Genomic DNA, 23,952 nt, shown 5'->3' with positions numbered 1-23,952 from the left:
GTCAGGATTTCTCAGAGCAGATATAAATTCCATATTTTCAATAAAGTTCTAAGCATGCTATCATTGCCTACAAAATAAAGAAATAAATCAGCAACTAAAATTTTCAAAATTCTTTAGGCATGTCCACTTCAGTAACTGGATGCATTCTAGATAATGAAGAGCTCCTACAAAGTCAACAGCAATTAAGAGAATTCAGAATTATGTAGTATTAGGTTATTAATCAGAAATAGTCCTACAAAATGTAAAAATTTACTATGGAATTTAATAGATTATGAAATTTTTCAGATAAGCAGCTATATGTCTATTTATGACCATACCCATAAAACAAGCCCGTCCAGCTTTTTGTTGAACATATTTTTCTTCTGATTGTCTATTTCAACTAAAATGCACACAATACTTTATTTAAAGCTATGCTTTAAAAATGGCCTTATTAAAAGGATTTTCCTGTTTATACATAAGGATACTTTCCAATATAGTCATGGTCACAACCCCAATTTCATCTATACGTTTTTAGGTATCTTTCTAAATACGGAAAGAAAAGATGACAGAGCTGCTGACTTGCATCTTAGTTTCCCAAGTCAAACAGTAGCCCTTGAAAACTTGCCGGCTGCCTTTGATGGCCAGATCATGCTTGCAGGTAGCTAACCTCAGTATTTGCAGTATTTAAGGCATTTCCTACAATAAACATAAGCAAGTACAAATAAATACTATGGTATGAAGGCACCTGTATTTTTTTAGCTTAGGAAAAATTGAATATTTTATTTTGCCAGCACCATCATTAGGCTTCAACATGCCAGACTAAATTCACTTCATATTCTACTTTCCACCTTGGGTGCACCATCACTACATCCATACATCAACAACAACAAAATCAATTTACTGGGTTTGAAAGCATGCTTTGCTTTATTTCCTACCTGAAGAATGTAGCCTCGAACGTAGTCTCGCAGTGTCCAGCCTAAGCCATGTAGAATATGCAACACCTCCTCTTGCTTCAGTACACTGAAGAGTCGGTCAAGCAGTATCTTCAGCCTCACAGGCACAGCCTGAGTACCGTAGAGCATCAGGCTGCTGATGTCAAACACAACATTGGACTGCACAATCTCCACTTGGGTTGGGTGGTAGAGGTGCTGAGTACTAAGTTTGTCCAAGGCTGAAAGAAAAGGGGTCAAGTATAAGGAAAGAGCAAAGAAAAAAAAAGACAAGAAAACGACTCCAAAGAGTCATGTGGCAGATACACTTATTTTCCAGAGAAATATCACCTGGATGATTCATAGAAACATAGAGTCACAGAATAGTTTGTGTTGGAAGGGACACTTAAAGATCAGCTAATCCACTCCTCTGCCATGGGGACCTCTTCAACTAGATCAGGTTGCTCAAAGCCTCATGCTACCTGAATATTTTCATGGATGGGGCATCTACAGCTTCATTGGGCAACTACCTTAATGCCTCAACATTTCTGGAAAAATCTCTTTTATATGTAACCTAAATCTACTCTCCTCTTTCCAGCTTAAAGCCATTACCTATTGTCCAACCACTACATGCCCTTGCCAAAAGTATCTTCCCAGCTTTTTGGTAGGCCCCCTTTCTTTTGAAAGCCTAATAAGGTCATCAAGGAGCCTTGCCTAAGCTTTTTTTTCAACTTCTCCCCTGGCTGAAGGATTCCAACTCTTCCAGCCTTTCCTCAAAGGACGGGGCCTCCATCCCTTTGATCATCTTGGTGGTCTTCCCTGGACTTGATCCAACAGGTGTATGTCTTTCCTTTGCTCAGAACCCCAGACTACTACTAGTAGTAGGGCACTGCTACTCCAGGTGGCATTTCACCAGAGGGGAGCAGAGGGGCAGGATCATCTACCACACCCTGCTGGCAATGCTGCTTTTGTTGCAGCCCAGGGTATGGTCGGCTTTCTGGGCTGCAGGAGCACATTGTTGAGTCACGGTCAGCTTTTCACCCACTGAAGCTTCCCAGGTCCTTCCCTGAAGTGCTACTCTCCAGGAGTTCATCTCTCATTGTGTACTTGGGCTTGTGATTGCCCTGACACAGATGCAACACCTTGACCTTGTTGAACCTCATGAGGTTGATATGGATCCACTACCTCAAGCTTGTCCAGGTCCCTCTGTATGGCATCCTGCTGTGTCAACTACACCACTCAGCTTTGTGTCATCTGCAAATTTGCGGATGGCCTCACTATGCCATTGATGAAGATATTAAACAGTACTGGTCCCGGTATGGACTCCTGATGGATGCCAGTCATCACTAAGGGATCCTTTTTCACAGATGCAGTCCAAAACAGCCCTAGTTTCCAAAGGTCACACGTAATTTTAATTGCTATGGCAGAAGGGTTCCCTGCCAGAAGGTGAGACTCAGAAACTACAGTACTCATAGTTCAAGAGGAATTTATGATTAACTAATGACCAAGACCGAAGCAATGCCAAATTGAATGGGACTGTTAAAGATTTGATACTTAATCTCTAGAGGAAAAAAATAAAACAGATACTCCCTTAACTCCAGTCTCTTAAACCTGTTAAAACTAAGGCTTCTGATTTACCAAAAATTTGATCATTAATTCACTGCTACTAGAGCTGGATAGTTCTTTTCACCTGGCTTTATGAATTCCATGTTATTCACTGTGATTTGAATAATTCAGCGATAAGTGAAATTTGCAGGAGGAAGGTAATTCTTATCCCCTCGTGAAGTTAAAAAAGATGGAATTGCATATGACATCATGCATTCTATCAATGTTTACATTCAATTTTATTTCTACTTTATGAACTATGTTGCAGCACCTAAGCTTCTCTTCTTCTCCAAACAAAATTTCTGAGCATTTAAAACAATCTCATAGGGACTTCTCCTGTACTTGGTTTCTTCTTGTCTTAGGGTCACTAGAGAGCTCATGTACTGTTGATAAATTGCCTTCTTACATCCAGAGCGCAAAGACCCTTATCATTTACTTGCTGGCTTCATTCACCGCGTTTACTCCAAGGACTACATTGTCAAAGAGTTCCAGTTTCCTCATACTTCATTTCTTGCAACTGAATTGTCTGATCTTTCCTATTCTACTGGCTAAGTCAATTTTGAATAAATAGTTTTAAAAATTAATTTCACATTCAAACAAGATAAGAAATTGGCAAGCCTAGGGACTTCAGTCCTACGTCTCTCCACAGGACATTTACACTGCAGAACATGAAGAGCAGAATCTTTTCTTCCAAAAGCTCTTCTTCCAAACTACTACACCTATGTAGGCTTCATGATGTAGGACTAATTTTTTTACAAGGTCTAATGAATGAGATTTGACTGAAGCTTAAGCAGGTTAAATACTGTTCTGCTTTCTTCCCACCCCATTTTACGTATGATCTTCTTCTAAGATGCTAAGATGGCTTATTTTGCTACTGCCATAATGGATGTGTAATGAAAGCTCTTGGCTAGAAAAGCCAAGAAAATTGATATTTTTATTCTGCAGGTTGAGCAGTATGTGTGGTGATATGTATATATGTGTATCTGAGGGACTAATCAACCATTTAGAACCAATAAAATAAGGATTTTTTTTTTCTAATACTAGCATTGCTCACAGTAGGAAGGGTGTAAATAGTTTGGAGTTTCCAATAGATACTCTGTAAGAACACCTTCTAACAGACTATTGAAATTATTGAGCAGATCTGGATCACCCTGAGCTTTTCAACTTCAGTCTTACAGAAAAGGGTCCAAAGATATTAACTGATTTCTCCAAGTTTATGCAAATTTAGACTAGAACCAAGACATGAATGGATATTTTCTGAACACTTTATGTTTTTTAATGACTGAATCATACTGTATTTCTAATGTATCCAAATATTTGTTTTTGTTTCTCTCTTCTTAACAGCAAATACCATGCCTGCAGTGAGGAAAAGAAGTTCTTCCATTTAAAGAAGACTTGTCATGCTGAGGATGTTAAGATCATTATTCTACTGTGGTCCAAGTGAGAATGACTATAAGACATCTTTATCTAAGGATTCTCAGGTGGATGAAAGATCTAACAGCTTTTAATTTCTCTAACAATAAGATTACAAAACTCTGTGGACTTCATTTAAGGTGACCATATAATAGCTTTGGAAAGGTTGAGGTGGAATGGAAGAGGGGAAAAACCAATAAAGTCTTTTTGAAATAACTAAGCATACTCTTTGACCAGCTGATAGAAATTTTTGCAATCTAACCTGTACTATTCCGTTAAACTGCAATAATTATTTTTTAGCAGCATTATCCATAGACACCTGCTTCTCAACACACACACACACGCACACACACACACACAAATACTAATTAGCATAATATTGGAACAACATTCCAAGTGACAGTGATATTATCTCCAATTTTGATTTGTGGCCTTATTATATGTATTAAATAATAAACAAGCAGCAAATTTTTTCCTTTTCAAGTACAGGTCAGGATATGCATTAAAATGTGGAATTTATAACACTACAAAACATACATTATTGCATGGGTACATAAGAACATTTGCAAGCTAAAGACAAACCTCCTGGTACATGAAAATAAAAAGGTTGTAAATTAAATGAAAGGAAACAGAGTTGTGTTCATATGGGAAATTACTGTAAAATTCTGAAATTCTTTCAGAAAAATAACTATTGATATCCCTTCAAATTGTCAAAATGAAAATTCTCTCTCTAATTTGCAATTTATAAGCATTTTTGTGTTTCTTTAAAAGATTGCTACGAATGTAGTTGACAGAATTTTTGTAGTATTTCTCATTTCTCTTCTGATACCCTTAGTGAACTAATGCCAGTGTTCTAGGTGGATTCAAGAGGCCATTTATGTTGATAGACTCTTTTTCAGGTAAGAGGTAAGGAAGTATCTATCTTGTTGGCTTTCTGTAAAGAAAGGAGTATTAGCTTTAGCCTTTTCGACAAATTTCTGATTCTTGTCAAATCTCTGCATAAACAGCTGTATTCTGATGCCCTGAATTGCCCACATAATTTCATGTGGATAATGTATTCCTCATAACTTTCTGCTCTAAACCATTTGTTTAATTTATACAGGCTAGTAAACAATGAACTGTTTTAAAGGTGAGCACATTCAACAATATCTGCAGGAGTTTATGGTTTCATAAGCACTAAGAAGGTTTCAAGATCAAATATGCTAAACAAAAGAATGTGCTCTATCCTACCTGAAAACGACACAAACAGATGTGTCTTTATTAAGAAGTTATCAGTGACTGAATATCACAAAGCACACATAAGAAGTCCCTTCCTGGTGCAGCATGAGGTATTACTAACCCTTTGTACAGTTCCAGCAGGATCAAAAGTTCACCTCTGCATGTTTGAGACATTTTAGTTGTAACCTGTACAATCTTTTCCAAAACCATGACTGAGATCAGTTATGTATTTAAACTAAGATAGGTACCTTTTTTTTAACAATGCAATTTAATTGTTAGCACTGCCCTGATAGTCTGATATTCTTTAATTCAGTTTATGTGAAAAGGTGTTCTCTGATACAGGAAGAAGAGATCTAACTAATCTTAAAATTACATAGTTGCTGAGCAATCAACATTTTCATGGAGTGGCCTAAAAATACCCCTGTGTTTTACTCTGACAACACTCAGTCAAGTAACATTTCTGTGGTGAATTCCCAATTTCAAGTACTTCAGAAATTAAAACTGTTTTAAAGGGGGGGAGTAGCAAGGATTGTGTAGAGGACATTAAAGATTGCCTTTAACAATGAAAAATCACTAACTGGATAATTAGCACAGGAATTAGGAACCTTTCAACAGTTTTTCCAACTCCGAAGTATCAAGTGTGCACCATAATAACTGAGAACATTTTAACTGTAAGAGGCCAAAAATGACCATCTAATCCAGCTACCTGAGCACTCTAGGGCTGATCATCAGTTAAACCATATTGAGGGGATTATCCAAATGACTCTGGAACATGGAGTGGCTTGGAGCATTGACCCCCCTCCTTAGGAAGTCTGTGGCTTGACCACCCCCTTATTAAAGAAGTGTTTCCTAATGTCAAGCCTGAACCTCCCCATTTGCTTATTCACTTTTTAGCTTCTTAAACAGAAAAAAAATCCCTCAGATTTTTTTTACTGAGATTCTGCTCAGTATAATCTCAAATTTCAAAAAAACTTTGGAATTGTTTCAATGTCAATATTAATATTAAGGCCTTCAGCATTCTTATTATGCAATAGTTCAGAAAAAAAGCTTCAGACATCTTTGCAATAAATCAATGAACAAACTTTTATGTTCCATTTGTAGAGTTGTTTTTTTTTTTGTTGTTGTTGGTTGGTTTGTACAGTGTTTTTTAATGTTGTAAAGTAAGGAGGGGAAATGTACCTTATTTATATTTTACTGGAATTTTGAGACTGTGTAATTCAAATGAATTTAAGTACAAAGGATACATTAAAATAAGGCACAACTTCTTTTTCAATTTATCAAAAGACAGAAAACAAAGAAGAGACTTTTTATTTTCATCTGTACTGTGTCCAGTTTACAGGCTCAGCTCTGCAAATTTACTCATTGCCCATAGACCCCTTTCTTCCCAATATGCAGTGAAAAAGGTCAACTAAATTAAAAGCCATGCCTCTGAGCAGATTCCATTTTTGCTAAGTAAAAGAAATACAAATATGCAGTGATGAATTTTGCACTTTAGAAGTCTGATTTTTTTTTTTTTTGAACAGCTACAATGAAAGCATGACATTTTGCCTTTACTAAATAGAAAAGAATTTAAAATATCCTAGTTTTAATGCAACTGGAGTTGCAAATACACTTACCTCTTGCTAATTTCCTGATCCTAGATAAATATTTTATTAACCTGAGAGGGATGAAAAGGTCTAGTGAAAGGTCTTGGCTGATTTGCCTGTCTGTGTATCTCAGAAGACCACAGAGAAGAGTCTATAGGTTGCAAGAGGACATTATGGATCTCATTCCATTTCAGTTTTAGTTTTGAGCTCTCCAATATATCCACTCTGGATTTTCTGGCATACTGGCTAGCCAGTTTACCAACTTGCCAAAGTTGGATATTGTTGAATATCCAACAATATGTTGGAGTACACAAACACATACAAATGATGATACAAAATTTAACAACCATCATCTTCTTTCTAGATTACTAGATTTGGTCAAGAACAAGAAGATGAAAAAAAAGAAAAGTAGTTTGTGTCTAGACAATAATAAAAACCTTACCAGACATTTTAAAAACCTAAATAACTGGGTCACCTTTTGCAGCAAAAGAAACTAAAATTAGAAGACAGATGAAAGATATAATACCAATATAAAATTATTCCATAATATCATTGCAACAATATTATGTTGAGTGTGGTAAAACAGGTGCAGTATTATTAATGGCAATGTTGAGCAATGCAGTTTACTTTTGATTTTAGTGGTGAAGATGAACAGCATCACATTTTCAGAGTTCAAGATTTTCTCCTTTTTCATCAACCACACAAAAAAAAGCAACAAATCCTTAGTAATGACTAAAACGCTGTAGGGACCACTTATCACAACGATAAGCGGTGGTCTAAAGTAGCCTCCCTCAGTACATGGATTTAATACCACCTCCCACATGGTGCAATGTGGTGCATTTTGAAGGCAGAAAAAAATTGCTCCTCAAAAATATCATGCTTAGAAAGTGACTAAGGATAAGAAAAATTTTCCACATCTATTGAAGGACTCCAATATTTTCATGGTGTATGAAATGATCCCGTTCATTCCTGGAGCCAGAGAGTGGGGGACATGAACACTTACATCAGTGTGTGAACATCCTGAATCCTCAGTACAAATTCCAGCTACAACATAGCATCCTTTCGTAATCTCTTTTTCACCTCTCTTTTCATTGCTTTCATAATTAATTCCGTATAGAAGATAAACGTTCACTAAGACAGAAATCATTGAAGAAGAGCAAGTAAAGAAATTCCAATTCATAGGCAAAATAATTTTTTTGGGTAACGTCGTTTTCTGTATTTAAAAACTAATAACAGAAACCATTTGCCAAACACACTGAGTCTCTGACTGAGGGACACATATGTGATCTGCTAATTTACAGCTTGCATGTACAGATGTTCACACTTAGTAAAAGGCTTCTTAATAGCATTTTAAAATTAAACATGTGTTGATAATAGGTGTTCCAAACCCAAACAACACAGCAACTAAACTGATATGTTTTCATGCCTCACCATGCCTCATGCTCTAACAAAACCCCCCCCAGCACTTCAGTTGCATGAACACAAAATAAATGTTATTAAAAAAAGACTGAATGAAAACTTTCATTAATTTTTCTGCCTATGATCTGATTCCAAGTTAAAATATCTAGAATGCTACTAGGTTTATGTAGCCGAAAGCAGAACCACAGTTTGTTCACAGACGTTGCTTGCTGTCTGCAATTTTTTTATCCCTTTACAAAACTTTGAACCCCATCCAGCTTTGACACACTGCCTCTTCAGTTAATAACTATCAAGTTTCCCCTTGTCTCCTGTCTACTTTTCTTTGAGGCAATTGCGCACTCAGCACCCCGAGATAATAACACACATCTATAAGATAAAAGCAATGGCATTAATGTAATTGTCTGCCTTTCTCTCTTTAGCCCAATCTTTTTTTTTCTTCAGTTTTGACTGCCTCTGTGACACCTGTTTTTGTCTCCTCTGATCCTACGACAGGTTTTCCGCTGACAAGGTTTTTGCCTGACAGAGATTCTGCCAGACAAGAACATAATAAAATATGAAGAACTGCTTGTCAGAGTTTCTGCCAATGCTCACATGAAATGGATGGGGAGGGGGGGAAAAAAAAAGTATCCTGACCTTTTTTTTTTTAAAGGGGCCCTATGCTAGTTGCTTTTGGCCTGTCAGGAAAACAGCCTCCCTGGCCAATTCCTGCAAGCCAAACAGGTGTCTTCCTCTATGCTTTCTTTCTGTAGAAAAACATTTTTCTTTGATAGTAGAAAACATGATTGCAAAGAGAAAAAAAATAAAGGGACAAAAAAGAGCCCCAAATGCTTTTCCCCTGAAATTTATGTTATATCTAAATTTATGTAGTGGTACCTCAAAAGCATGTCTTTGATCCAGAATTGCCCATCTAAATTAATAATAAAAATAAAATAGAAGGCTTTTTCTCCCCCCTTCTTTTTCACAACTAATATATTCAAAGGAACATGCTGAAAAGAACCTTCATACCAAGTTCTCAGAAAAATATCTGGGCTAGAAGTTTCCTGCATAGGCATACAGCAGGAATGAAGACACCTAACTATAGGGACCAGGGTAAAGAAGATGAGACAGAGACACTTGTGTGGGCTTTGGACCTTGTAGTACTCTCCATCAGTATGTGCATTGGTGCCTATACAAAAGAGGACTTCAGCTGATTAGCTGATTAGGACTTTAGCTGATTAGCGATGGAGAAACACATGTAGATTAATCACGTGAGCATTCCAACAAACAGCTGCTTTTGTGTGTCTTGGTATCAGCAGTCTCCTCTGCTGAAGACAGCAGCTATGGATCATGGTGTCACAGTCCTCAGTGCACCAATTTTGCCCGCCAGCTTGGATTCCAAGTCCCAGCGTACAGAGCCCCTGCTAAAGCCCAGGCCTGGACCTTCGCTCTCCTCCTAAACTGCATTGTAGGTGTGTCTGGCTGTAGTCCTGTCCTCTAGATTACCCTCACATTCATGTTACAGCCTGGTCTTCTATCCCACCTTTGGCCCCCCTTCTTTTGCTCCTGATTGAAGCCTGTAGATGGACCCTTGACCTGACTATATTCCTTTGCCAGGCCCGAGATTGTCAATGGACACAATTACCAGCTTCTCATTCAGTCTACCATGGTCAGACTTTAAGGAATTGTGTTCATGGTGCAGGCATGGCCAGTGCTCTCATCGCCTTTGACTACTGGCTTAGAACGTTTGGTTGGACAGTTCACTTTTGCTGCTCCTTGAAACATAGATTAATTACGTCATTGTTGAAATCTATCATCTATAATGGAAGATGCTAAGTAATCTCTTTCTATTACTTTGATTAATCATTCAACTTTGAACTTTCCAGTCTCTTGCCTCCAAAGCTAAACGTCCCTTCCTATCAACCATTAACACCTTCTTAAAACTATTCTGTACCTTAATTATGGTAAGATGGGGTTTAATATGTATCTTAATCATCCTAACATCATTTGGTTGACATATTATACACAGTAAGACATAAGCACATTTGGGAGTCCTGGCCTGTGGTCTTGATTTGGAGGATTTCCATCTTAATCCTAAGATTCCATTAATTGTGATTCACAGTTTTGCAGAAATTCTAAGCAGGAAGGGATTTCTACAGATAGTCTGGCGCAGTCTTCTAATGAAAGCAGGGCCTTAGATTAGTTGGTTCTGCCAAGATCTGTCTTTTATATGTAAACCTGTGGCAGGGGGAGGGGAAATTCCACCTCTTCTCAGACAACATATTCCATCTTCTATGCGGCCTTGAAAACTGTGATGAAAATGCAATAGGCACTGCCCACCTGTTACTATCATTCTGTTTGAATCATGTCATAGACGTATTTCACAAAGGTAAGTCAAGACCATGGTGGTGTTTCAGTTTAGGGGGTAACTCTGGTAAAAGCATATTAAATGCTCTCCCCCACATGTACTAAAGCACCTCAGTTTTTCAGGAAAATCTGCTGTCTTAAGGTTGCTAACAGCTGAAGGTGTTCAGACCCTGGGAAGACTGGTTCTTAAAACTAGTTCTACCATTCACATACATCAGTCTTACCCATTCCAATTAATGTACTCTGCCATTTCACAAAGTTCCTGTTAAATATACTTCAGAAAAATTGACTGTAATCAATTAGGATAGAATTAGAAAAGTTTCAGAGACTCACGCTGTACATTTCTTGTATAATCTGTTCTCTTTCTAAAATCCAGATAGAAATGGGATAATTGAGTAACACTATTGTCTGCTGAGGCAAGTGTCCTCAAAATGCTACAGCTCAAAATAAAATTCCTCCTAGTAGGTAAAAATTTTTTTCCTTTCAATTTCACATTTGCAGAAGGGAAAGCTGAGGTAAAGTTACCCATGGTATTATCATTTAAACATCTGAAAGCAGTATGAATTTTTTATTCTTGCAGTCAAATCACATTTTAACCTTATGAAGCTGTATGGAATGAAGTAGTAGGGTTTGTTTCATTTAGAGCTGTTTCAATTTGTGTTCTGCTTAACCTAGTGAACTCTAGTTAATTAGGATGTTCCTATAAACAATTAAGCTTCTTGTAGGATCGTTAAGAAGATATAAAAATTTATGATGTAATAAACTGTAATAAAATGATAAAGTGGTTAGCACATCACAGCAATTCATGTGCAGCAGCATAGGTGGTGAAAGAGACAAGTATGCAGGTACTGTCACCCAAATGTCCTGGAGTTGCAGAAGTCCACCACTGCTTCCCCCCAAACCTGCTGGTGATTTGAACTCCCACGTCTCACAGAATTCACCCTGCTCATTTGGGAATCAAACAGCAATCACCAGACACTCTTTTGCTCCCATCTGAAGCCTCACCACATGGCAAACTTTTTACCATCACACTTAAGGGGCTCAAAATCACGGATTTCACTAAGTACCTTTCCAAAAGGCAGCCTCTACTGCAACTGGAAAGAAGAATTCCAGGTGCCAATTTTAAATCATTGTTTTAGCCTTTTTTCCATCTTACACATAGCAAGTCTATTTGTTTCCTTCTGGACTCTCTCCTTAAGAAGAAAGGGTAAAACATCACCACCTGAGACATCTCCTAGAATTCTGTCCCATGGTATTGGGTGTATTAAGTGAAAATTAGCCTTCTCTGTAAAATGTCAATTCAATAATGATGGGCACCAAAATAAGAATATCTTGCAGTTTTGAAATACTTTTAGTCTAAATGTCGGTGGGCATTTTATAGTTTTGCAAAGGCAACAATAATTTTGTAAATGTATTTCAGAGTTGCCAATGAGTATCTGATTCAATTTAAAAGTTTTTCAGAATATAAAATGTTCACAGTGAGAAAAGATTTCACTTTTACTTGTGAATATAGGGCAACCCAGCAGAAACAGGCACTGTGCTTCAGAATGGGTCATGGCCTGTTTAGGGCTTAGCAGACACTCACTCATTCCTTAGCTGAATGCTTAGGGCCTGGTCAGCTATAATCTCACCTGGCCATCTCCAAAAGACATTGGCTTATTCAAACCTAGGAATGTAAGCCAATGAAGTTGGGTAAAAAAGGAAAGGTCTAACTTCTTCCTGACTGAGTTAAGATGTCCTGGGGGTGGCAGGGAAGAAGAGAAAAAAGTGTTTTAAACGGAACAGATTCCTGGGGAAATGCAAGGAGGTGCAAGTGTGAGCACATGTAGAGTAGTGCCTGTGCTTTCCCTCAGGAAAAGATTACTTGACACCTGACGGTGTCAAATTTGCATGAGTATTAAGACTCTTGACCACATGGTTATGTAAGTAGCAGCTAAATACAAGGATGGAAAAGGAAGGCTTCTTATTTGGTCTTGAGGCATGTAAGCATTATTTCCTTTCCATCACCTCTGTCTCATAAACTTTTGAAACAATATTATTTATCTTGGATGCCCTAATATCTGGATTTGGTTTCACCTCAGCTTGATTAACACTAAGGGTGATACCAGAATAACACAAAGCAAACACTATGTCCCATCATTCCTATCAATGTGACAGGCTTTAAAACCAGATACTGGGTCAGAGTGCCCACAAGATAACAGAGTGTATTTTCTCTGTGCTGCATTGGCTGCTTTGGAAAATCCTGCTGAAGGGAAGCATAAAGGAATTGCATAGGCAGAAGGGGGGCACTTTAGAGAGTATTTACCACTAGTGAAGGCTAATCTTGTTAGGATCCTGGAAGTAACTCAGTAATGAAAATTATGCCTCCACCTTCAGGGTCAAAAGAAAGTTATAACAGGTGGATTAAAATGATCTTGTCAGTAAAAGACAGGAAAATCCAGACTACATCTAAAACAGTTTTACTTTAAAAGCAATGAAAGGCTAGCTTTCATTATCAATGAGCTGCAGAGAATTGCCTTGCTAAAAATAACTTTTTTTAGATTTTTAAAAAATCTAAAAATAAATTTGTTAATAATCTAAAAATAACTATTAAAATTTCTCAAGTAATTTTAAATAATTAAATAAATTTTATAGAAGGAAACATCTGTATTTGATATTATAAATGGTGACAATTTTTTATATCCTACCAGATGATGCAGATATGACCCAATTATTTTACTAGCCAACTATAATTACATTTCTTTCTTATTTCCTTCCTCTCCCCTTTTAAAAATTTTACTCTCTGCTTAAAAATCTCCATTTTTAAGTAAAGAACAACATGGCAGTTCTGCCAGCTTTTAGAGAGACTCTAAGATAAGTGACATCTTTTAATTTTGTTTTACTTTGCTAGAGATGATCTTTGACTTTGCAAACCTTTCTTTCACTTAACATCTTTGGACGGATACAAATATAGGAATTCAGATTAATTTTATTTCAACACAGCACTCATTCCCATCTCATTCCTATGCAACTCACATTTAAATTCTAAACCTTCTTCCTAGATCAAGTCCTATATCAAGTCCAAATTTCAGGGTGAGGGAGAGATGTGATTTCTAAAATTTCCACAGCATTCTTCTGGTTTTTTTTTCTTTATTTTTTTCCACCTATCCTTCCTTCTGTTTTCATTTCAGGTTCCTTTTAACTGACAATTCCATGATCTAACATGCAGAAATTCAGAAAACTCAACCATTCTAAATGAAGTAGTCACAGTCATGTAATGCATCATGTAATGCACAGTCATGTAATGCATTTACAACATTCTCCATTTTCTACTGGAGGTTAGTCTTAGTGGAGACTAATTCTTAGTGTCATTAAAAGCAAGCTAGCACCTGCTTTATATAAGTACTAGCACCAGAAAAATTCCTTTACAAGGTGAAATTGTAACTCACATGGCAAGTCTCCGACTACTACTCTTCACTGCATGGCAGCTTTTAGTCAGAAAAATAATGGATGGGCCCTATGTGCCAAAATCTACTAGTTAATGTTCTTTCATCTTTTTTTTATTACAACCAAACAGAACTTAATCTCAAAGTTACTGGAGAGAACATCTGACCAAATCTTATTTGGTACTGTATGTGGCCTCACCATACTTTATAAAGGTGTTAAACTTTACTTCAATGAGTAGTTGAGCCCTGACCGGAGCTGATTGGCATGATGCAAATGAAAAGACATCCAAGATAATTACAAGACTAAAGACTACATTTTTCTATGAAGGGAAAACAAAAAAGAAAGAACAAAAGAAGGGGGAGAGCAAAAATGTTTAGAGGATGCTAAGTTTCCTAGAGTAGATCGATTAAGTAAAATTCAGTTGGTCCAAGTATGCACAGTATGCCAGAAACATGTTGTTGATCTCTGAGATTTACCAGTGACCCATTTCAGGGTAAGAAAAAAACTTGTCATTTCTAATTTTCTGATTGTATCTGAAACAAGATTACAATGATTTCACACAAATTTAGTAATATTATTATACTCTGGGGGGCTGTTTTGCTTTCTTTTGTTTGTTTGGGGTTTTTGTGAGGGTATTGAAACTAAAATAAGTAGAATAAATATCAGAAATAATAGCTTTAGTCCACTATAACTTATGTCACCTTAACATATCTTTTTGGAGCAAAACAGTTATGAGAGTAGGTAAGATTTTACTTGATTAATACTACACTGTGTCTTTTGATCTGTTGGACAAGATATAATAAGCGTGTTCCTGCTAGCAGTATGGTAATTGTTATTCTGACATCAATGACAAATACAAAAGACAAAATGCAAAGTCAATGAAATTAACGTCTTTTTACTGCAGACTTGCTTAATTTCTTTTCTCATAGGCTAAGATACTTCAGCTAGAGGAAATACATGGCAAATAGAGTGAGGCTTTTTCATTATTTCCAATAAAGAGAGTAAAATTTTATTACTATCTTCACAGGATAGTATGCTTCTTTTAATAAAAAAAAAATAGCAGGAGAACAAATCAAGCACTTGAGTATTATTTTTTTGTAGTCACCTAAGTGCCATATTATTTAAAAGCCACAAAATACCCAATTGCCTGGGTTAAAAAATGACTATTAAGATTTTAATGAGATTTTATTTTCCATATGGAATATACAAACTATCTTTACCACTAAAAACAAAAGAAGTCACACACTTATCTGTTTGACTTCTTAAAGTTTAAGAATGGCTTATCTAATTTAAAACATTAAATTTTTGGGTTGGAAACTAAACTCCCACCCAACCTGACAATATGAAACGCAGCTGAAAACACTTTATGGGTGAAACACTGTGTGAAAACACTGTTTTCACTTTAGCTGAAAACAAATTAAAACAGTGTAGTCACCCAAATCCCTTAAAATACTCAGAGATTCTTCCTAGGACTAACCCACTCTCCACGATGCACAGCAGTACTTGATAATGCTGTAAAGCTCTGTGCAATTTTGGCTTTGGTAATAAAAACACTGATGCTAGGATTGCTACTGTAGTAAAGGAGTCAAAACTTGGTAAGCTGAACTTTCGACAACTGCAGCATTTATCTGGCCACAAAAGTACTTTCCAATGTAATATTGTTCATATAATTGCAATTCTTGGTTTGGCAACTCCAGACAGGTGTATCTGAACTTGTAGGAAACCTTTTCTGTCAAGATGTGTGCAGCTTATTTTAGATGAGTGAGGGAAAATGTAAGAAAGCCAATGGAAGCAGGAGAGAAAAAAACAGGCCATCAGTTGCTAAGTGCAATAGTACAGTGGTGGCTGTATGCCCTTTCCTCCTCCCTCTAAAAATTCCAAAGTTTTAAATGGCAGCTATTAAAATGAATTAACTCCACACAGATTAGTCAAGTACAGCATGAATAGAATGCAGTTCTAAGGTATTTTTTGATCTATACAGTTAATTATGATTCTAGGTTATCAGAACTGAATAAGCACAGTGCTTCCTCTTGGAAACACCTATTCTTTGTTAATTGCATTCAGTAAAGCACTACATCATGTGTCAAGGAGCTGAGTTGAAATTCATTAATAAAAATTATAAGGAAACCCTTTAATTAAAGCAGCAGGAAATACTCTTTGCATTCAAGGAACAAATTCTGAAAGTACTGTGCTAACATTTTTAACGTAAAGGACTTTTGAGCTGTAACCTGATTTTAGTAATTTTGAAATCCAGGTACTAGAGTGCAGTGAATTGACCTGTCTCCAGAATGCTGCCCTCATAATCCTCAAAAACAGCTAAGATCAAGAATTTAAGTAGATGCATAATTGTATCCAGAAAATAATTTACAAGACCATGCTTGACGGATGTGAAACATATATCTGACTTGTCTCACTCTGCCATAAAATGTAAGTACTCCAGATGATTGTACACAAAGTGCACTAAAACAAAAAAAAGGAAAAAAAAAATAAAAAGGAAGAGCGTTATTCACTTGGCACAATAGCAAAATAAACACTTCCTAATAATGTATAGCTGCATTAATTTTTCTTTTTGTTATGTTAAGCATTTAGGCATGGGAGCAGGTGGTGTATCCCAAATCATCATGTTCCACTTTCAACTTTCTGGATTTGTAAAACAGGGACATTTCCATTATATACACAGTGGTAATCTCAGATTGCTGTCATAATATTCTGATTTTGAATTCAATCACTTCACAGAGAAGAATCACGTTGCACAGAGGAAAATCTGATTATTCTCTTCCAAACTCTTCCAAAATGTACTCCTTAAAAAGAAAATTCAGGATGGCCATGAGCCAGAATCTAAGTGCTAGACTCTCCGTTTCTATTGCTCATCAGGAGGACACCCTGGAAAATACCTAGACAGTGCTTCCCTATTTTCCAATCACCAAAACCTCAGATGCTGGTTCTACACAAAACCTGAAGAGTGCCTGAACTATACAAATTTTGTGAGGTTTAGTGATTCTTCTAAGAAAGGTGAATCTGGTTATACAGTGACTGAATATCATTTTCTGGGAAATAAAAGTAACAAAGATATACCATGTCCCTAGATAATCTCGTATACAATAAACTTTTAACCAGCTACCAGATAAGTGGTGCTAGGGCATTTCTAGGCAGTCTGGAGGCAATGTTAGGCAGTGACACGGGACTCCATGGTACTTGCATACCTGTTTTTCTTTCCATACAGGTGAATAAAAACTTTTATGTTAGTCTATGCTGTTGAATTTTTTGAGCATTCATACTTGCCGTATGTTAGCATATTCAAGCACAAAACCATACAGATATGAACTAAATAAATAGAGATCAAATGTATCTTAGGAGGAAAGTACTAACCTTTCACCCAAGTTCTCATCAAAATAAAATCAAATTCACAGAATGTAAGTCCCTGAATGTCTGGCAGAAATAGGGGATGAGGGCTGTGCTTGCTTAGGTACCAATATTCCACATCATGAGAAGAAAACTTCAACAGCAATTTCTACCACACATAGTAATCTTTCTTTCTACCACTCCCAAACCCCCCTTATTTTTCTTTTATTAAATTATCTTAGGTATCCTCCTTATTTGCTTTCTAATGGTGTATATAGCTCTCTCCTGCTCTCTCACGCTAATTTAATAATGCCTATCAAGAATAAAACCCTTCCAAGAACATTAAGTAGAAAAGGATAAATAAAATAGAAGGTCTTTCTGTGAATTTTTATGCCTATTATGCCTTTCATGCCTGATCTGGGAATTCTAATCCCTCCTATCTTTATTAAGATACCTAAACATGGGAAGAGAGGTATACCTCACAAATCACATATGCAGACTTTCTTTGTGATATAGGATACACTCTCAACATGTGAGATCTGAATGTTTGACACTAGTAAATTTAAATTTCCATTTGGCCCCATGACTTCTTGGCTGATGCGTCTTTGCAATACAAACTCTGCTGTGCAACCATACTGTAAACTTTTTGCCTTTCTGTTAAGTCCTACAGGAAATACATTATTTTCTGGAGGCTAGAATATTCTTTTGAGTTGTACACAAGCTTTTGAAAGTGGCACTTGGAGCTGTTGCCAGAATAACAGACTCTTACATCCTACAAATTGCTCTAAAAAAAAGCATGTGCATGCATACATAAGGATAAACACAGATAGTGCACACATGCATATGTAGACAAATAGGTACCACTATTGTATGTATCAATCCAGTTCTTATTATTTAAAGATACTGGTAAGGATGCAAAGAATTGAAAAAACAAACCCAGAAGAGATATTTCTTACCATGTGCCACCCAGCCATGTTTACACTGATCGCAGGTTCTCAGGTTAATCTTCCCTGGCTGAAAACATTCACATGTGCAATTTACCAGTGTACAGCGGATGGCCTGGGAAAAGAAACAGAAGACACATGTTAATGTATTTCTTCCTATGTGTACAAATTTGTTGTGATAGTTAGAATGATATGAGCTACACAGAAAACCCCAGTTTTCTAACATTTAAAGCCTAGCTCCTATTTTAAGTAGAAATTAATTTTCTTTCAAAAACATATGTCAGTATGTCCCATGGAGATGAATAAATTCCTGAAATATTTAAAAAAATTGTTCTATTTTCTTTAGGAAAAAAAAAAAAGTTGGTAGCATGAGCAAGAGGATGCTGTAGGAGTTCCATGAATATCCTGGTTTTGCATTGACTCCATAAAGAAAGAAAGCAACGAGGGATGTCTTACCATAGGAGCATACCAGTTTGAAATCCAGATAAAAATTAGGAAACAAAAACATATGGAAAGGAAAACTACAAATATATTTCCCCTTCCTTCATGGAATGCAAAGGTTATTTTTGAATTTCCTTTTTGGGTTCACCTAACACATAACTCTGCAAAAAGAAGTCATGGATTTTATGTGTTCCCAAAACAATAAACTGTTCAAGGTACAAGAATAGGACTGGTTCAAAAAACATTCTGTAACTTGCCTTTACATCTCTCACTTTCTCCAATATCTAGGAATAGCCTTTTACCTCTTAAAACTCCTCATTTGTTAAACAAGAATTTCTCTGTTTTAAAGTAGGAATAGTGAAACTCCAGTCCCATGCAGAGATCTCAAATATGCTTAATAAGACACTTTCCTTAATAACAGACTTTCTCATCTTCCTTTCTAGAATTATTTCAAAAATTACACAGGTTTACTTTGACAAGGGCTAGCTACAGCCACAGAAAAGTGAATATAAATTGAATGAGACTCTTTCTAATGTAACAGACATGTTTTTAAATAGTGTAGAAGATGACCTGAGCACTTCAAACTGCTACTAATAAATTTATGGCATGCATTTAGATGTAATTTGCATGGAGATTTCTGAGACAGAGAGGCTTATTCTGATCATTCACAGATTAACCATCTACTGTAACTACCAGAGCTGCCAGGAAAAGATATCTCTATAGATTTAGATGCAATCAATGATTACTTGGGGGCTAAGGTGGGGGAAGGGTGCTTGGTACGCATTGCCACAGAGAAACCAAAGAATTATGAAGACTCTTGCCTTTTACGAAGAATTAATACACATATTTTCCATACAAAAAATATTATCTTAACTGTAGTGACTTTAAATAAATTACATTCAGCATTAGCTTGGCCTGGCTAAGCTCCTTGGCTGCTGAAAATGAAAAAGCGTCAGAATTATTTTAAATATTTGATCCCTTCACTTATTTATCTGCATCAAAATAAATGTAAAGACATTTATAGTTCATGGATACATTTAATATCTGTATTTCTCTGACAAATTTCTAGTAAAGAGTCCTTTATTCCTCTTATCCTGTCTGCTCCTTTACAACCTTTTACTCTCAAAAATCTAGTGAGGGAAAAAAATCCTGTTCTATTATGCCTGACACTTCAGGGCCTCAGTCCCAATGTCACCTGTCCAATTACTCATTAGCCAGGTTATAAAACATTGCTCTATGGATGCGTGATTAAAAGAATTAGTAATACGAAATATAAGGGTACCAGAGAAGTGCTGACCGTGCAGGAATAATATATGTGTTTGTGGGTTATGAGAAAAAAAATCTCCTGGAAGGTCCTGTTTCATGTTCAATAGCGTATTGACCTGGTAATATATCAAGACTACACTGGTCAGTAATGGTGTTCTTTTGCTAATATGTTCATTAATTAATGAACTCAGTAATTAATTGTACTGCAAAAGGAGGTCTTTCAAAATGATATTTTTATTTTACCATAGAAGATTTTCTCACATTCACCACTTTTTTCAGATCTCTGCACCGACATGACAAACACTGGTTGTATTTGATGATATTTTGATTTCTTCATGTGTCATTTGCACGACATGCAAAAGGTGTAATATAGTTCATTACATGTACTAGATCAAACTCTGACATTTGGAAGAGTTGCTTTATTAAGGCTCATCAGCATTTCTATTACAACCCTATCCACTTTTGGCCTAGAGGTCAACAGGTTGCCTGTAAAAATTTGATTCAGCTTGGACCTGAAATATAGTGTTGAAGCTTAAGAGTAAGTTTCATTACACCCATTCAAAAATTACCCATTTAGCCACTACAGATTATAAACTTGGGGGGGGGGGGGAAGTTTAGAGGTTACATATTTCTTTTCCTCTTCTCTGAATTAAAGAGAGTATTGATGATGTAAAGTGTTGAACTAATTAATTGGTATGATTTCTATCTTTTATACATATTGCTGAAAATATTCACCCACGTTTTTTAGAAACATGAAAATATTAGCTATTTCCTCCAATAAATAAATTAGAAAGTCTTCAAAAAGAGCTATGCATTTTTATAAATTCATATCAATTGGTATGAAAAAATCAAAACATAATTAGCATGGTCAAAATATTCAGCCTGGCCTTACTTGGCTGCTTTTTCTGCCAAGGGTGTATATTGATGCCAGGATGTAATTTGGTTTCAGTAGTTTCCCAATCCACTACAGAGAATCCCATGCATACTTCTGAATGATAAGGATTACCCCTCAAGCTGGAAGATGCTCATTTAGGACCAGAGATATTCATTCTAACTTATGTTCTGGCATGATCTTGGACAAATTATTTTGTTAGCCTGATGCCCACATTCCCTAAACAACAACTAGAGTTGTTTACACCTAGTAGAGGCTACTGAAACTCTCAAATAGAATTTTTTCTTTATTTCAGAGATTATTTTTTCACTTTGCTTAGTTAATTCAGAATTACTGTAACTACCTGAGATCTCTACAATACCCAACATGAAGCCAATGGAACTCAGCGACAGGAAGATTCAAGATGCCAAAAACAGTGTGTGATTGTACACACAGCATCTGAACGCTAACATTCATTAACATGAAAGAAATTATTGCGCTTTAAGACCTTCACAATGCAACTAGCAAATTCACTGAGCCTTACAAACATATGCACCACCATTATGAACAGTATTTTCACCTGTTTTTCAATATGACTTAACTTGGGAATACAAGTCACCGATGGCAACAGGCTCAGGAAGGCCAGAAGGGCAGCTGAATCTGAATATGGCATAGATTAATGTAAGAAACCAAAGTCTGCATGCAGACCTCCATTCCTCAGCAGCAGGATTTTAAGGTACACTAGCTGGTGTTCCTGTAGGTAGCTGAGTGTGTTGGTGTAACTGTGGTTGGACATTTGGTACTGCTCAATTTTAAAGGGATGGGGTGGGAAGTGGGGATGATAAAAAGATCTTCGATGTAGCAGCTGAATATTGCAATCATTGTGCTAGCCTGTTAAAGTGTAGGTATAAAAATCCAAGGGTGTACCAATGTTATAATTTTGACAGAAAATGCTTCTGAAAGAGTTTAGCTAGACGTTCCACAAGTCATGCACTGTAATTCTGCCTTCCCAAGATTTTTATAAAAAAGTTTACGCAATTGGACTTTCCATACTACACTATTTTCTAGGAAAAGAAACAGAAATTTTCCCTGACTGAGACTTTCCTTAGGAGCTTCCCCAAGAAAGCCAGAAAGAAAACAGAAAGAAAAGAAACCAGTGAATAGTGAAAGGAATACTAAAATCAGAAGACACAGTCTCCTGTGTATTAGCTGATAGGCAGTCATGTATTTAGATGACAACTTGCAGGTTAACACCTCAAGTATGCAACAAAACATGGTTTCCTACATACACCTCCTTGAAACATACATGCTGTTATATTTTACCATGTCATGGCCTGCAGTTAGCAGGAGTACATATCTTTCACTGAGTTCCTAACACATTGCTTCTTGTATTTGTATCTCCGCATTGATGTTCCATCTACCTTTCTAATGCATCTCCTGTACATTTACACCACAGAGCTCACCAAATCTAAATCCACTGTTATCAGCCACAGAAGCATCAGGCTTGAAGATAATTTAGTCCTGTGAAGTTTTTTTGTGAGATTGCAAACAAGCAAACTGGTGCATAAGTGCAGTTCTTGGCAGCTGCATTAAAATCTGTAAGACTATGAGAGTATGCAGTCTACAGAAATGTGTTAGTTAGCAAAGATGCCATGGGTTTTACACACACATACATATACACATATGTAAATTTGAAATTTAGATTTTGTACAATAAAGATTTTGTATAAAGATAATTCAAAGTTCTATGTATTTTTGTAATACAGGCAAGAGCTTTCCACATTTAAGTGACAGAGCAAATAATCTCATTTATGTTTTTAAAACTAACAACAGTTTGGGCATTGTATACCAATGAATGAAATATTTGCATGAAATTATGATTAGTGTTAAAAGCAAAAAGCACTTTTTGCAGCTTATGTCTCAACTTTAAGAGAAACCCAAACACAACGTGGTATATTAACATTTTCTATCCATTGTCAAACAGTTTTACTCTCTATTGCAAATAAAAAAGTTACATCATTTTGAACTAATATTTTATTGAAAGTAAATAACACTGTCATTAGAAGAACAATTTTAAGCTTTTAAATAAAGTAGATGATCTTGAGACATGATGGCACACCAAAATAATCAAAGTTAATGAGTACGACAGAGATCCACACTTGTTTTGCTGTATGTAGACTCATGACAGAAAAAGTTATGAAGCAGAAGACAACAGAAAAGTTCTTCAAATGTTCCAAAAATTTATTAACAAAAAGTCTCCTATGCCATTAATTTTTTCATTCTGCTTCTTTGTTATAAAGCTAAGAAGACAATGTCTATATGACAGGACTGTACCATACCACTGTTTTAGGTTCAGAGTTTTTTCTTTTTTTTTTTCAGAGCACATATATGTTCTTTAAAAAGCTCCTATAAGAACTATCACTCCTCTTCTTTACTACTTTATGAATCCAAATAAACATTTTTTTCCTGCCAATCAAGTAGTTATTTAAAAGATCACAGCAAAAATTCTGCTGTAGAGATAGCAAAAAGATCCAAATGAAATTACACGACTTTTAATAGCTAGCAAATCAAGGGCAGATACAATTTATTTTCAAATGAACACCAAAAGGAGGATCATTTATATACTGACATTTAGGAAATGCACTATGTCACCTTCCTGTAATAAGACTAATATTATATTACAGGGAACTGTTTTGGTTTAAACCCAGCTATCTAAGAAATCTAAGCCCCACACAGACATTTGCTCACTTTGCTCACAGTGGGATAGGGGAGAGAAATCAGAATAGTAGGAGTGAAAAACTTGGTGGGTTGAGATAAAGACAGTTTGGTAAGTAAAGCAAAAAGCCTACAAGCAAAATTAAACAAGGGATTCATTATCCCTCTTCTCACCTACATTTTAACTTCTAAGAAAGAGGGAAAATTGGGGTGGAAGAGCTTGCTGCACTTTCTCCAGAATGTAATAGAAATATGCAGAAGTATTTCGGTCTCTGCAGGATGACAGAATGATGCAGGATGACTATTCCTCCATCATGCAATTCTGGTACAAAAATAACAATTTTGAAACTCAGTTAAAATGCCAAAACACTGGACTGGAAGAGGGGGAATGCCTCGATACCGACCCAGGTCTGTCACTCCAATAGATGCACTTAAACACTCAACCTATAACTGCCC

General features: G+C 36.2%; 1 protein-coding gene across 1 annotated transcript in view; it reads right to left on the bottom strand.

The window, feature by feature from the left end:
- Positions 1 to 23,952, bottom strand: part of BNC2 (basonuclin zinc finger protein 2) — a 226,060-nt gene that overhangs the window by 92,744 nt on the left and 109,364 nt on the right. Inside the window, exons 2-3 of the mRNA XM_058044119.1 lie at positions 18,217 to 18,319; positions 915 to 1,150 (exon numbers count right to left, since the gene is read on the bottom strand). Coding sequence (XP_057900102.1) covers positions 915 to 1,150; positions 18,217 to 18,319 — 339 coding nt within the window. The remainder of the gene's footprint in view (positions 1 to 914; positions 1,151 to 18,216; positions 18,320 to 23,952) is intronic.

The sequence above is a fragment of the Melospiza georgiana genome, chromosome Z, assembly GCF_028018845.1.
Source record: "Melospiza georgiana isolate bMelGeo1 chromosome Z, bMelGeo1.pri, whole genome shotgun sequence".
NCBI classification, from domain to species: Eukaryota; Metazoa; Chordata; class Aves; order Passeriformes; family Passerellidae; genus Melospiza; species Melospiza georgiana.
The sequence above is the reverse complement of the archived record's forward strand: the minus strand, read 5'-3'. Positions and strand labels throughout refer to the sequence as shown.